This window comes from Diabrotica virgifera, chromosome 7 (assembly GCF_917563875.1).
Source record: "Diabrotica virgifera virgifera chromosome 7, PGI_DIABVI_V3a".
NCBI classification, from domain to species: domain Eukaryota; kingdom Metazoa; phylum Arthropoda; class Insecta; order Coleoptera; family Chrysomelidae; genus Diabrotica; species Diabrotica virgifera.
In genome coordinates this window covers 158,114,042-158,127,650 of record NC_065449.1, presented here as the reverse complement: position 1 = coordinate 158,127,650, position 13,609 = coordinate 158,114,042, and the positions used below count along the sequence as shown (strand labels likewise).

The window sequence follows — 13,609 nt, the reverse complement described above, 5'->3', positions numbered from 1 at the left end:
TGAATTACGTGACTTATGTCATTAGATCCCAAGCGTGTCTATGACTTATGTGTTATTGCACTTACAGAGAAGGGTTATTAAAATAATATTATTACATAAAGTATCTTTTATTTGTTACAAAAAAGGAAGTTTGTTAAAAAAATAAACATTAAAAAAACTTAATGAAATATTTAAACATAATAACTTTATATTTAATCAGTATCTTCGTCGATACCTGGATAGTCCAGCAACGCTGTTTCACTCGATGGTAGATTTTCATAAAACCCGTGAAAAGTTGTAGGGATTAAGGGAAGCAAATCAAGAAGATCCTTCTTTTTTTCTTTATTTATTGGCACATCCATCTTATATTTCAATGGGGGAACTAAATTTCCCAACCCATTTCGTCTAATAAAAGACATTTCCTTAAATGGCTCCTCTACATTTAAGGATTTTTTGAAAAATATTTTTCCATTATCCCCTTTTCTATAGTTTAGCCATTGCACGTCATGCCAGCGAAAAGTTTCTCCTTGCTCGTCTTTTTTCCTAAACACCAATGGCCCCTTTAACAGAGAAGCAAAATCGAAAAAATCCTTACGGGCCATCTCCACTACTTCAAATTTTGAACTTGTTGATCTGACCAGCTGATACCAATCATGAGGAAGAAAAATTTCTATATTCGATCTTTTCTTTTTTTTTCTCGATCATCGAGTGTGCTACATCTACCTCCATGTGGGTATGACCAGGTACCATAAACTTATGATCAACTACTTGCACGTTTACGTCTGACCTCTGTAATATTGACATAATCATGGATGAAATGTGTGAATTTTTATTTTGCCCTCCACACGTATCGGAATAAAGCACAACATGGGTAACTTCAGGAGGCAATTCTAGACACACTTTATACAAGCATGATCCAACCTCATTGGCCCCTCGCTTTGCAGTACATTCGTGCCACATGAAATGCTTTGATTTCCCATTTTCATCCATTACAGTGAGGTTGAATGTCCATAGCTGTCGCTTGTAAAAAGCGACTGAAGACTTTAAAAAAGGGGTTGGTAGACATTGCTGGAGATCAAAAGTAAAACATTTCATTTCTTTAGTCTTTTGAGCTAAAAGCTTGTCTTGTTTTTTAGCCTGATATGCCTGTTCTGCAGAGATTATATGATTTTCCTTTTCTATTGCTGCAGATTCTTTATCTGCTCCATCGGTGCATTTCAGTACCATAACAAACTTGTCGCATTTATGACAAGTATCAGTTTGAGGCTTTTTAAACGATAGATTTAATTTATGAAATTCTGTTCTATAATACGGATACGACACAGGGTTTTGGTGTGACTCCTTGTACAGTGAACACATTGCTTCTAGGGTCAGATGTGATGGTAGAAACTTTTTATTTGTTTGGCCGCGTGAGTAGTGGCTTTCGTAACTCGGGAAACTCAGAATATGCTTACTAGCTTCTTCTAACTTTTTTTCAGACCACTTGTTAAGTGGAATATTCTTTCCTTGGAAAGAATCAGTCTTTGTTTCCCCAGGTGATGCTCTTTTTTTTAAAGCGATAACTTTTAGGAACTTGTCTGTTTCATTGAAAGTCACAAGAAAGCACTTACGGCAAACAGAAATATGGCTACCATTTATTCGTAAAAAATATTTGTTGGTTTTAAGGCGATATTTTTCTTTGTCTGGATCGTCTGTACGTGGCCTGTGTGATTTTTTGTCATGTATGGTGAAAAGACTGGCTATATAAGCTGCTCTCTTGTCGTAACTGCCTAAACTCCAATATTCGGAAAAAATTTCTTTCAGCTGACTTTCAGTGATTTTTGTTTTGCATTTAGCTCGGCATAATGGCAGAGTTTGAAATGGTCTTTCTGGAATGATTTTGCCTTTTTTTGTAACATATGACTTACCGGAATTACGATTTTTTTTCCTTAATTCTCTAGCCTTTCTTGTGTCCGGTAGTTTTTCCAGCTGTTGACGTGATCTTTTACGCTCTAATCTGCGTTTTCTTGTAGTATTTTCATTTGTCATCAAAACGGTATTGCTTTCAGGAATGTAATGCGGATCCTCTATCAACTCATCATCTGAACCATCTTCATTTGTAGGTTTTACCAGTAAATTTGAATTTTGATCTGGAACAATAAAATATGTTAACACTGAGTAATTTTATGTCAATATTACCAACCTTCTGAAAATAATATTCCATCTGTACTGTTTGAATTTTTGTGTTGCTCTGGTTGAAAAGACATTGATGGAGAAGTTAATTCTTGAATAGTTTTTGGTTCATCCTCAGCGCTTTCAACATATTCCGATAACCAGCTTGTTGGTTGAACAACCGTAGATGATGAAGTTAATTCTTGTATAATAATTGGTTCATCCTGAGCGCTTTGAAGATATTCCGATACAAAGTTTTGTTCTGTAACAAAAATGATAAGTAGCTTACAACTCGAATTCTGCAAGTTAGGTTATGCAGCAATTCAAATTAGAAGAATATAAGATTTAATTACCAGTATTATTACTGCAGCAGGGATCATTATAGCCAAGTTCTGGCACAAAGGGCGTCTCATATGAATCTAGGGTATATTCTACACTTTCATTCAAAAGCATCCCAGTAAAACTACTGTTGGTCTCTAGCCTCATGTAAACATCACCATCATCTAAAATAACATACAAATTTTAACCAATCTATCTTTCTAAATATAATAAACCGAAAAACTTACCATTCTCCTTAGAAATAACCATGCCGCAAGGATCGCTCGTATTAGCAACATTCAACTCTTTTTCTTCACTTTTTTTCAAAGCAGCTTTAATTTTTTCCCATCTACTTGAAAACCCACTCATATTTTTTCAATTGAAATAAACTCTAATATTTAGATAAACAGACACTTGAAACAAAAACCTTTTGGAAACGTGTTAGTCGCGATTTCAAACCAAACTGAACTATTTTAGGGTAAATTTTTTCTGCATGTAACGTTCCACACGCGCCTAGTAACATAAGTCAGCGACGGGACGACAAGATTCAACAAGTTCAAATTGGCTCTCTTCACATAAGTCGACTTAAGTGTTTACTCACAAGGTCAAGTCGATATTTTCTCAGTGTGGTTATTATGCACAAATCGCAATAACAGACGTAAAAATGCATAGTCGACTAAAGTGATTAGAGCCGATGATAGTATTACAAATCCCCTACAAATTTTCATCAAAAAAAAAAATTCGGTAAATTTGACTTATGTGCTTACTCACCTCAGTCACAGAAATATAGTCAGAGGACAGGTTCAGCCCGGTGGTTTCGATATGCAAAATGGCCAGAACATCGAGGCCATGGGTGAAAATGATATGTATAAATATCTCGGTGTAAAGCGAGCGCGGAAAATTGACCATAAACAAATGAGAACTGAACTAACTTCTAAATTTGTACGAAGGGTAAGACAGCTTAATCGGTCATATCTCAATAGTAAAAATTTGTTTAAGGCATTAAATACGTACGCCTTTTTCGCGCTTAGCTACTCATTTGGTATTATCAAGTGGTCAAAAACCGATATAGAAAGTCTTCAGCGGAAAGCAAGAACACTTCTCACAAAGGCACACAACCATCATCCTCGCAGTGTAGTAGAGAGAACAACATTACCGCGGTATCTAAGAGGAAGAGGACTCATGCACATATGTGAGCAATTGGATAAACAAGTGGCTAACTTAAGAACTTATTTTCAGGCACAGGCTGAATCATCTACTTTACATCGTGCCATCTGTGCAGTAGATGACTCAACGCCGCTTAAACTGAGGGAACAAGAAATGTGCATAAACCACCTATCTAAGGACGAAAAAATGCGCACCTGGATGGGTAAACCACTGCATGGACGGCATCTCAATGAGGTCAACCAAGAATATGTTGACAGTAGAGCGTCGAACTATTGGTTGGTATCAGGAAAGATGTTTCCTGAGACAGAAGGTTTCCTACTTGCCATTCAGGATCAGGTTATTCCAACTAGAAATTACCTGAAGTACATTGTAAAAGATCCTCAGGTCCAAAACGACAAATGCCGATATGGATGTCAAGCCCAAGAATCCATCCAACATCTTACCGGGGGCTGCCAGGGGTTTGTCGGAACTGATTATAAAGAACGCCATGACTCAGTAGGAAAGATTCTCCACCAAGAACTAGCTAACAAACTTGGACTTCTCCAAACCGATCATCTTCCTTATTATCAATATGTCCCTGATAGAATGTCTGAAAACGACAACTACAAGCTATACTGGGATCGCACTGTGCTCACAAACCAAACAGTGGCGCATAATAGACCGGATCTCATACTAGTTAATAAACTTACTAGGCAAACAACATTAATAGAGGTGGCGATACCCAACAACAATAATCTGCGTGTTAAGCACAACGAAAAAATCGCCAAGTATAGAGATCTCGAAATACAAATAAGCAGGCAATGGAGAATGGAAAGTACCCAGACAATACCTATTATTCTTTCTACTACTGGAGTCATTCCAAAGAACCTCATAGAAAACATCAAAAAGCTGGGTCTAAATGAACATCTTTACAAGACTATCCAGAAAGCTGTGCTAGTCTCGACCTCCAGATGCGTGCGAAAATTTTTGGGAGATACTCCGGCGTACCAAGTCACCTAGGGCTCGATAACACGGAAAGAGTCCCACCAGAGCTCAATCCTTTTGATACCCTAGGTATCTGGGATGAGTGAATTTTCCCCTTAGAGGGAGTGCGGGCCGTATGGCTAAATCTGGTAAAAAAATTAATTGTTGAAAAATAGAATTGGTGAACTACTAGGATAAGTTGAAGAAAAATAAAGATATTTTTAAAGAATATTAAAAAAAATAAATACAATACTAGGACAACTTCAACATTTAGCAAAGATAAATTTTATATCACCAATTTTTAAAGTGTAAGAGGAGGACATGTTACAAAATCTCAGTTTATTCTCATTATCTATTAGTTCAAATTTTCAGTTGAACTCTAAACACACTCAAGAACAAATAGGACACCATAACATTTAAGAAACAATGCAATAAACTAATATAAAATATTTTTATTTCATACTTTCTATGGAGGAAATTTAAAACTCAATTTACTCGAAACTATATTTTTTAAAAAGACTAAAGACTAAGTTTTCACTCTAATGGCATATAACATATCCCACCAGAATGAAAACAATGGGAACTTTCTCTGGTTACACCTCCGAGGCTTCTACAATTTGCAAGCCATACGGATGCTGAGACTAAGGAAGATGAGGGAATTCTACAATTTAAAATTCACGTCACATCTGCTCAGCGCGGTAAAGTTCCAACGAGACTGGTTCCCTTCATACTCCACACAGAGTAAATGTAAATCATTTATTGATTGATTTACATTTACTCTGTGTGGAGTATGAAGGGAACCAGTCTCGTTGGAACTTTACCGCGCTGAGCAGATGTAACGTGAATTGTAAATTGTAGAATTCCCTCATCTTCCTTAGTCTCAGCATCCGTATGGCTTGCAAATTGTAGAAGCCTCGGAGGTGTAACCAGAGAAGGTTCCCATTGTTTTCATTCTGGTGGGATATGTTATATGCCATTAGAGTGAAAACTTAGTCTTTTGCTAGCAGTTGCCGCTAGGGCATCTATGCCATTTCGTTCGTTGCAATTCGGGACTGCACGCTGGGGTTTGTTTTGGTTGGATCAGGGAGAGCAGCATATGTGCCTCCTGATGAGAGACTAATAAGTTTCGAAACCGGTAGAGGTGCTTGCAGCACTCTCTGATTGGACTGGAATATGGTTCGGCTGTATTTTCGTTTTGCAACGAAATTGAAAATGGTTACTCATTTGATTTATATTTTTTAAGTTGTCTTAATATTGTTCTAGTACGACGATATATTGGCTCTTAACACAGGGAAGTTCGTTAAGCGGGCCCGAAAAAAATATATCCTTAAAAATACTCGAAATTTTCTGATTAAAATAAGGTAAGTTAAGTATATGCAAAAGAGTACATATTTAAAAAATATGACGATTTGAGCGGGGCGTACGGAAATGTGTGAGTCAAAAATTTCACAAAAAAAGCGAATATTTCGCTAAATGAACGTTAGATCGAAAAACTAAAAAAATACGTCTTCAATATTTTTCAAAAATCTATCGAATGGTACAAACATGACTCCCACGGAGAGCGGTGGGAAGTAAATTTAAAATTTTAAATAAAAACCCCGCGATAATTCGCAAAATAAACATTAATTTGTTATCAATGTCTCACAACAGTAGAAACTGAATATACCCCTTTTTAACATCTTATCTTAGCATTTAATAAAATCATTTAATATTTCTACTAAAATCATTAGGGAATCAACTTAATAAAATATCCATACACCCAGTCAAGGTCATTTCAATGACTTATATAATTGACAAAAAGATGATAAATAACAACAATCTAATATTATCTCAATCTATATTTTCAATAATCTAATATCTTCCGGAATATTGAACTTGAGAAATCACAATTAAAATTGATCTTTCTCATTATTTTCTGTTTTTATTTTTTAACCTAACACGGTGTGTATGTATGTTGGGCCAATTGGTCTTAAAATCAATCATGTTATCAATTAATTTATTAGTTGATTAGTACAAACATCACTAAGGTACATTTCCTTATCAATTTCATTGTAAAAATTTTCAATTTTCCTTTCAATATGTTAAAAATATTCATATTTTAATGCCAGCTGTCAAACGTCAACGCAGAGCAGATAAAAGCAGATGAATATCCGACTTTGTCAGTCAGCTGTGTCTACTAGGCCAAGAATGGATGGGTGATGCCTACACCCCTACCATGAAAAAAGTTTTTATCTTTTTTGCAACGTGTATGTTGCCGTTTTTCTGTTTTTTACTGTTTGGTGTTGTACGGAGGACAAAGAAGTGAGCATTTGCAATCAAAAATCACATTTATAATAATAAGATGCACATGATTACATCTCAATTGTCGCGGTACTTTTTACTATTTGACGTAAGTAAAAACAGAGTTTTGTACTCCTTTTTCTTACAAAATCTCTTTTTTATTTTAGCATTAGCTCCGATGATGACGTTTATGTCGAAAGCGCTCAGCGAAAGAAATAAATCATTTACATACTTGGACATACTACATTTTTATTTCCTTTAACATTTTTTTTGTTGCAGTACAGTCTTGTCTTTACGAACATCAACAAATATACTTCTAATTGACACTCCTTCCTTCTGCTTCTGGAGATAATATCTATGAGATGCAAGCTGTTGCCTTATTCTTATCTTATCGATTACTTTCGATTTATCAGTCACAATTATTATAAGTTCAACACAATTATAAGTTCAACGTCAAGTTGAATCATGAAGAAGAGTTCGTTGTACCTCTATCAACAATTACAGTCCAACCATCTACGTCACAAATGCGGATTTGCTTGCCAAGTTTAGCTTCGGCGTAGGACAGAACCGGGGTCTCCGATCGTTCTGCTGCAGCTGCAATTATAGCATCAGTGGTCTTAAAAGATAGGGGTACTATAATAGTATTTTAGTAATAAGACCACTGATGCTATAATTGCAGCTGCAGCAGAACGATCGGAGACCCCGGTTCTGTCCTACGCCGAAGCTAAACTTGGCAAGCAAATCCGCATTTGTGACGTAGATGGTTGGACTGTAATTGTTGATAGAGGTACAACGAACTCTTCTTCATGATTCAACTTGACGTTGAACTTTGAATAATTTGAAACAATAGCGTCGTTTTTAACAGGTACTTCATATTATATCAAGCTTCAATGGTATTATGGAACCTGCAAACATCGCTTAATTTCAAAATAATTTTGCATAAGATGCTTTTCAATCCTAAAGACGACAATTGATCACAGCCATATAGATTTTTTCGACAAAAATAATTTTTTTGTTTTTTGTTTTTTCAAAGCCAATATGGAACCTCAAGATTTCTTTTTATTTCAAAATGCTCTAGCATCGATTGTTTTCATCACCTGACACAACTTTTAACGATAGCCACAAGACTTTTTATTTTCTCCTATTTTTTGACCTCTTTCGTTCCACCCTACCCAATAGGTCCCCATGACGCTCGAGTGACTGCAAAGTTAGCATACTTTGCTCCCAAATATTGTTTGCTCCCCTTGCTTACAAATATGGGAAAGAAAAATACTTCGAAGCTAGCTCGAAGTGCTAATATATTATTAATTTCACTACGCAAAAAACCAATAGAATAAAAATATACCATGTACCAAATCAACACAATATGAAGACTAATTTCAATAGATGCAAAGAAATTATACCTTCGTAAAATATCCTTATGCTATCAAACATAATGCCCTTAGTTAAAATGTAATTGTCTCACTAATAGTTTAACAAACTACTGAGAATTCTCTTAAAATTGCCTTTAAAATCCTTAACAAACGGTTTAATACAGATAGTAGGGAAGATAAGTATGCTAAATTTACAGTTACTCGACCGTTATGGGGACCTATTTGGTTGTGAAGAGTAGGTCCTAAAACCAAAAAAACTTAAGTCAAGTTTTCCATAAAGTGGGGACCTTTCCGTTTTTTAATTTAATTTTCCATTTCCAACAATCGTTTTTTCCGATTATAGCGCTATCTATCCATAATTCGAAAAAATATCTCAAACAAAAGTTACTTATTTTTTAAGGAATCCAAATCTGCAATGAAAAATGGTGGCTCCTATTTAAGATTTTAAAGTGGACCATCTTTGTGGGGGGTCGTGTTTAGTGTCATTCGATAGATTTTTTAATAACACTAAATACGTGTGTTTTTCAGTTTTTCCATCTAATGTTCATTTCGCGAAATATTGCGGGGTTCGTATTTAAAATTTTAAATGTAGGGGAATTTGGGGCTAAGTGAACTATATTTTAAAATTTTAAATCATTCGCGCCAGTAATACAGCTTAAAACGTAAATTTAATATATTTAAGTTGGTAACAGTGTGCAAGACGAGAGCAGTGTGCAAGTTTGACGAAAGCTGCTAAGTTGTGAATGAAATTTTTATTTTATCGTGGTAAAATTCTAATCTGGTAAGTATGTAATCTAATGTATATTTCAACTAGTTATTATTACATTCAAACGTTGTTAATCTATTATGTTAGGCATCTAATTAGAGATAGTTTTGCAAGAAAACGAAGATGATACGTCATGGCAGTTTCACATTAACATAAAATGTCAAAAAGTACCAGTGTGGGGTAAAGTGAAGTTTTTTACACGGGGCAAATTGATCCTAGGTTCACTTTGCCCCCACTATTGTTTTGTAGTAGGTAGATTTTTGTAGAATGTGTTTATTGAAGGTTGAAGGTTAGAAACTATATTTAGTCGGGATTTTTAAATTTCGGTTTAATAATTATCCGAGATTATTTTACTAATTCTTGTATCGCCTAAAATTAAACCGGATAAAAAAACTACTATAGATATATTATAAATCAGTTGTTTGCTGGAGTGAGTACACTTTTAATGTTGAGAATTTTCTCTTTAAGGTAAAATGGTTAGAACGTATGTTCGTAAAAGCAATCAACAGTTTTGTTCAGAGAAATCGATGAAAAATGCTATTGATGCTGTTCGGGAGGTAACATTAAAATATAAAGCAGCTGCTACACAGTTTAATGTACCACCAGCAATGCTATTCCGAAGACTGAAACTAGATAGAACATCTGACCTGGCAGCAAAGAAAGGGCTGGGTAAATTTAGAACAGTATTTACGGCAGAACAGGAAAACGAATTAAAAAAAAATTAATAAATCCTATATAAAAGGTGTATATTTAAAATCCCTAAAAAGGGCTACATCACAACCACATAACTAGTTTTCGACTGGTTTGCGTCATCATCAGTGCTTACCTTAAATGAATATAACCTGATAAAATAATGCAAAGATTGAAATTTTGACTATGGTTAAAAAAGCTGTCGGTTATACTTATGTGAAGTTGACATGCTAACCACCAAGGTATAGTTTAACAAAAATATGTGGGTCAAAGCCCTGTATAAGTGGTCCGTTAAGGAAACATTAGTTAAATATGCCAATTAAAGCATAGATGTTTAAACTATTTTAATATTATGCCCCAGGTAATATATGAGCTGTGGTGTGACTTGATTACATGATAAACATCTGGTAGCAAATGACAATGAAATAGGTGGAGACCTCAGAAAGATGACAAGACAGAAATGACAGTTTCACAGGAAGTTGAAAAATTGGCCTGTCATAAAGACTATGGTTTACAACTTGTTGAAATTAGAAATGATGTAACAACACACTCCATTGTGAAAATTATCATTTGAAATTCAGTAAACTAAGTGTTGTTAAAAATGTATTTGCGTATACTGTTAGTGTTGATGGATAGGCAACCCACATTACACAAATGTTAATATATATTCGATAACTGAAATCAGTAATAAAATCTTTTTTTCAAAAAACCTAAGATTTAAAAAACAATTTTGTGTTAATGTAAAGTTATCGAATTTATTTAACTTATTGACATCTGTTGGGATTTGTGTAAATTAAAGGAATCACAATGGGGGTGACTGATAATGTCAAGGGGGGTGTAAAAATGTCTTAAATAATCTAGGGGGATGTATCATTGGAAAGCACAAGCTCAAACTTAGGCGACCAATTCCTGAAGACTTCGCAGGCTGCCCGGATCCCTAAGGGTCCAAAAACCAAAACCGTCGTAAGATGATGACAATAGGGGCTGGGGATATGAAACGTCTGTGAGGAAGGTAATGAAAAAGGAACATGAACGGGACCTAGAAAGGAAATTGGGCTTTGATTTGGTTTTACTATAGATAAGTGTTATATGTTGGTAATGACAGGTTGAATAGCTAGGGTGAGAATAGTGATATTTAGAAATATGATGATGGGTTGTATGTAGATGAAAATTTATACAGGGTGTCCCGAAAAGATTGGTCATAAATTATACCACACATTTTGAGGTCAAAAATACTTCGATTGAACCTAATTTACCTTAGTACAAATGTGCTTATGAAAAAATTTACAGCCCTTTGAACTTACAAAATGAAAATCGATTTTTTTCAATATATCGAAAACTATAAGATATTTTATATTGAAAATGGACATGTATCATGCGTATGGCAGAAACATCTTAAAACAAAATTATAGTGAAGATTGTCCACCCCATAAAAAATTTATGGGGGTTTTGTTTCCTTAAACCCCCCCAAACTTTTGTGTACGTTCCAATTAATTGATTATTGTGGTACCATTAGTTAAACACAACACTTTTAAAACTTTTTTGCCTCTTAATATTTTTTCGATAATTCAGTCTTTATCGAGATGCGGCTACTTTTTTAATATATCTACATACAAAATTTATGGAGGTTTTGTTCCTTTAACCCTGCTGTTCTGTTCGGGTCTATTTGACCCAAAAAATAATTTATTTCTTATTTTAAAAATTATTACAGCGTAACGATTTGGTGTTTCGTGACTTTGTTACCTAATGTGAGGTCTTTCAATTGCATATGAGATAAACAATCAACTTCCTGATTTTTTTGATAAAAATGAAATTGTTACCCAGAGTACGTTCGGGTCAATATGACCCGCGTATTTAAACCGTTAAAATTTACCTTTGTATGTGTGTTTAGTTGACAGTATTCTATATTGGCAGTACCTGTGTGTTTGTCAACCGGATATGTTTGTAACTAAAAACAGGTTTCTGCAAGCTGGAACTTGTAAAATAAACTGTAGTATAGCTGGACGATATGGCAAACCAAATTATAAATATGACCGACATGGACGGACAGCATGTCTTCGGAACCAACTGGAAAAACATGAATAAAGTTGGTTTCCAAGCATACATTGATCCTTTTTTTTAGCTCGAGTTTAAAGTCCCATGGTGAATTAACTAAAAGTTTGTGGAATGGAGAAAAGGGTCGTAGTTTATTTCAATCAACAATGTCGCTTGATATATTTACAAAAAGTTTGCAAGTAATACGTTTTGATAGCAAAACTACTAGGCAGGATAGGAGACTTTTTGATAAACTTGCTGCAATACGTAAAATTTAGGAAACATTGGTAGAAAATGTACCAACATTTTTTAACCCTGATGAAAATGTTGCCGTCAATAAGCAACTAGTTGCCTTTAGAGACCGCTCTCCATTCAAATGGTACATTCCAATTAAGCCAGCGAAATATGGCACACAAGTTTGGGTTTTATGTAATTATGAACAGTATAACTTCTTATGCTCTAAAATTGCAGATCTATACAGGAATGCGTGTGATGTGTGACTTGAGTAGTGATTTGTAAGGCCACAATATTACGTGTAATAACTTTTTACATGGTAAAATTCAGGAAAATTTCTTCTAAAACAAAGTAGATACAATGCCGGGGACTATAGATAAAATAAACCGGAGCTTACAGCAAAAATCGCGAATAAAGAAGTTCATAGATCGTCTTTTTTGCTTCACGCAAGATACCAATGTTGTTGACAATATTCCTAAAAATAATAAAAATGTTGTTCTTATGAGTGCTTTGCATCATGAATCGATGCATCGTGCATAATTTTCATCAAATGAAAAAGCCCCAAATTATTTTAGATTACAATTCCAAAAAGGGAGGAGTGGATACTCTTGCCCTAAAAACAATAAAAATACTAATAATTATATTGTATATATCATAAACATATCTGTAAAATCCATTCTTTTTATTACTGTCCCAGTTCTAAACTGAATTAAATTTTTGTAAATATTTTTTACTAGGCTTTTTTGAAAGAAAAAAATACCTACCTTTTATTTTTGTTAATAAGGTTTAATTTACATTAACAACATAATTTTTGTTTAATTAACCATAATTTATTGTTAATACAGTTTTATTTATCACCATTAGCTTATTTTATTTCGATTAAGGAACGCAAACCATAGTTGGGTCATATTGACCCGAACAGTACATTTGTGTAGTTGACTCGAACGGGACAGCAGGGTTAAACCCCCCAAATGTTTGTGTATGTTCCAGTTAAACTATTATTGTGGTACCACTAGTTAAACACAGTGTTTTTAAAATTTTTTTGTCTCCTATTCTTTTTTTGGTAAGTCACCTTTTATCGAGATGTGGCTTCTTTTTCAAAATATACCTAAAAATGTAAATTATAAATAAATTTTCAGATTATTAACAGGTCTCTATAATCGTACTTAACCATATTAGTCCAGAAAGCCACTGCGCATCCGCTAGGAAAAATATTTTAATTCGGATTTTTTGTACAATCTTACTCAAAAAGGACTCCTTTTAACAAATTTGCATGTTGTAAGGGCCAAAAGTTGGTCAAAAATTTTTTAAAGGTTTTTTTTTGTTTTTTTCCTAAAATTATTTTTTTTTGCATTGAACAAAGTTTTTTTAGATTTTTTGGATCATTCCAAACAGAAAAGGTCTTTAGTGACTTTTCTCTAAAAATGATAGTTTTTGACATATAAGCGATTAAAAATTGAAAAATTGCGAAATAGGCCATTTTTAACCCTCAAAAACTATGTGACAAAGTTAAAATTTGAATATTGCCAAAGTAAGCTGATATTCCTTAAATATCGATTCATGAAATCCCGAAGAGTTTTTTGCAATACAGTATTCAAAACTCCTTTGTTTTTTAATTTATAATCAAGCGTGCGCGACACTATTTTCCACCGAC

The 13,609-nt window shown here is 34.2% G+C and overlaps 1 protein-coding gene across 1 annotated transcript; it reads right to left on the bottom strand.

Moving 5' to 3' along the window:
- Positions 1–630: 630 nt before the first annotated feature.
- On the bottom strand, positions 631–2,883 carry LOC126888649 (uncharacterized). The gene is made up of 3 exons (XM_050657010.1): positions 2,484–2,883; positions 2,162–2,392; positions 631–2,108 (listed from the first exon to the last, which is right to left on the bottom strand). The coding sequence occupies exons 1-3, from the start codon at positions 2,614–2,616 to the stop codon at positions 631–633; spliced, it is 1,842 nt and encodes a 613-aa protein (XP_050512967.1). The 5' UTR covers positions 2,617–2,883.
- Positions 2,884–13,609: the final 10,726 nt, after the last annotated feature.

Coding starts and splice junctions, on each gene's coding strand:
- LOC126888649 (XM_050657010.1), bottom strand. CDS start 2,616: ATGAGGCTAGAGACCAACAGTAGTTTTACTGGGATGCTTTTGAATGAA. Junction 2,393..2,483: donor CTGCTGCAGTAATAATACTG/GTAATTAAATCT, acceptor TTTTTGTTACAG/AACAAAACTTTGTATCGGAA. Junction 2,109..2,161: donor TGGAATATTATTTTCAGAAG/GTTGGTAATATT, acceptor TTATTGTTCCAG/ATCAAAATTCAAATTTACTG.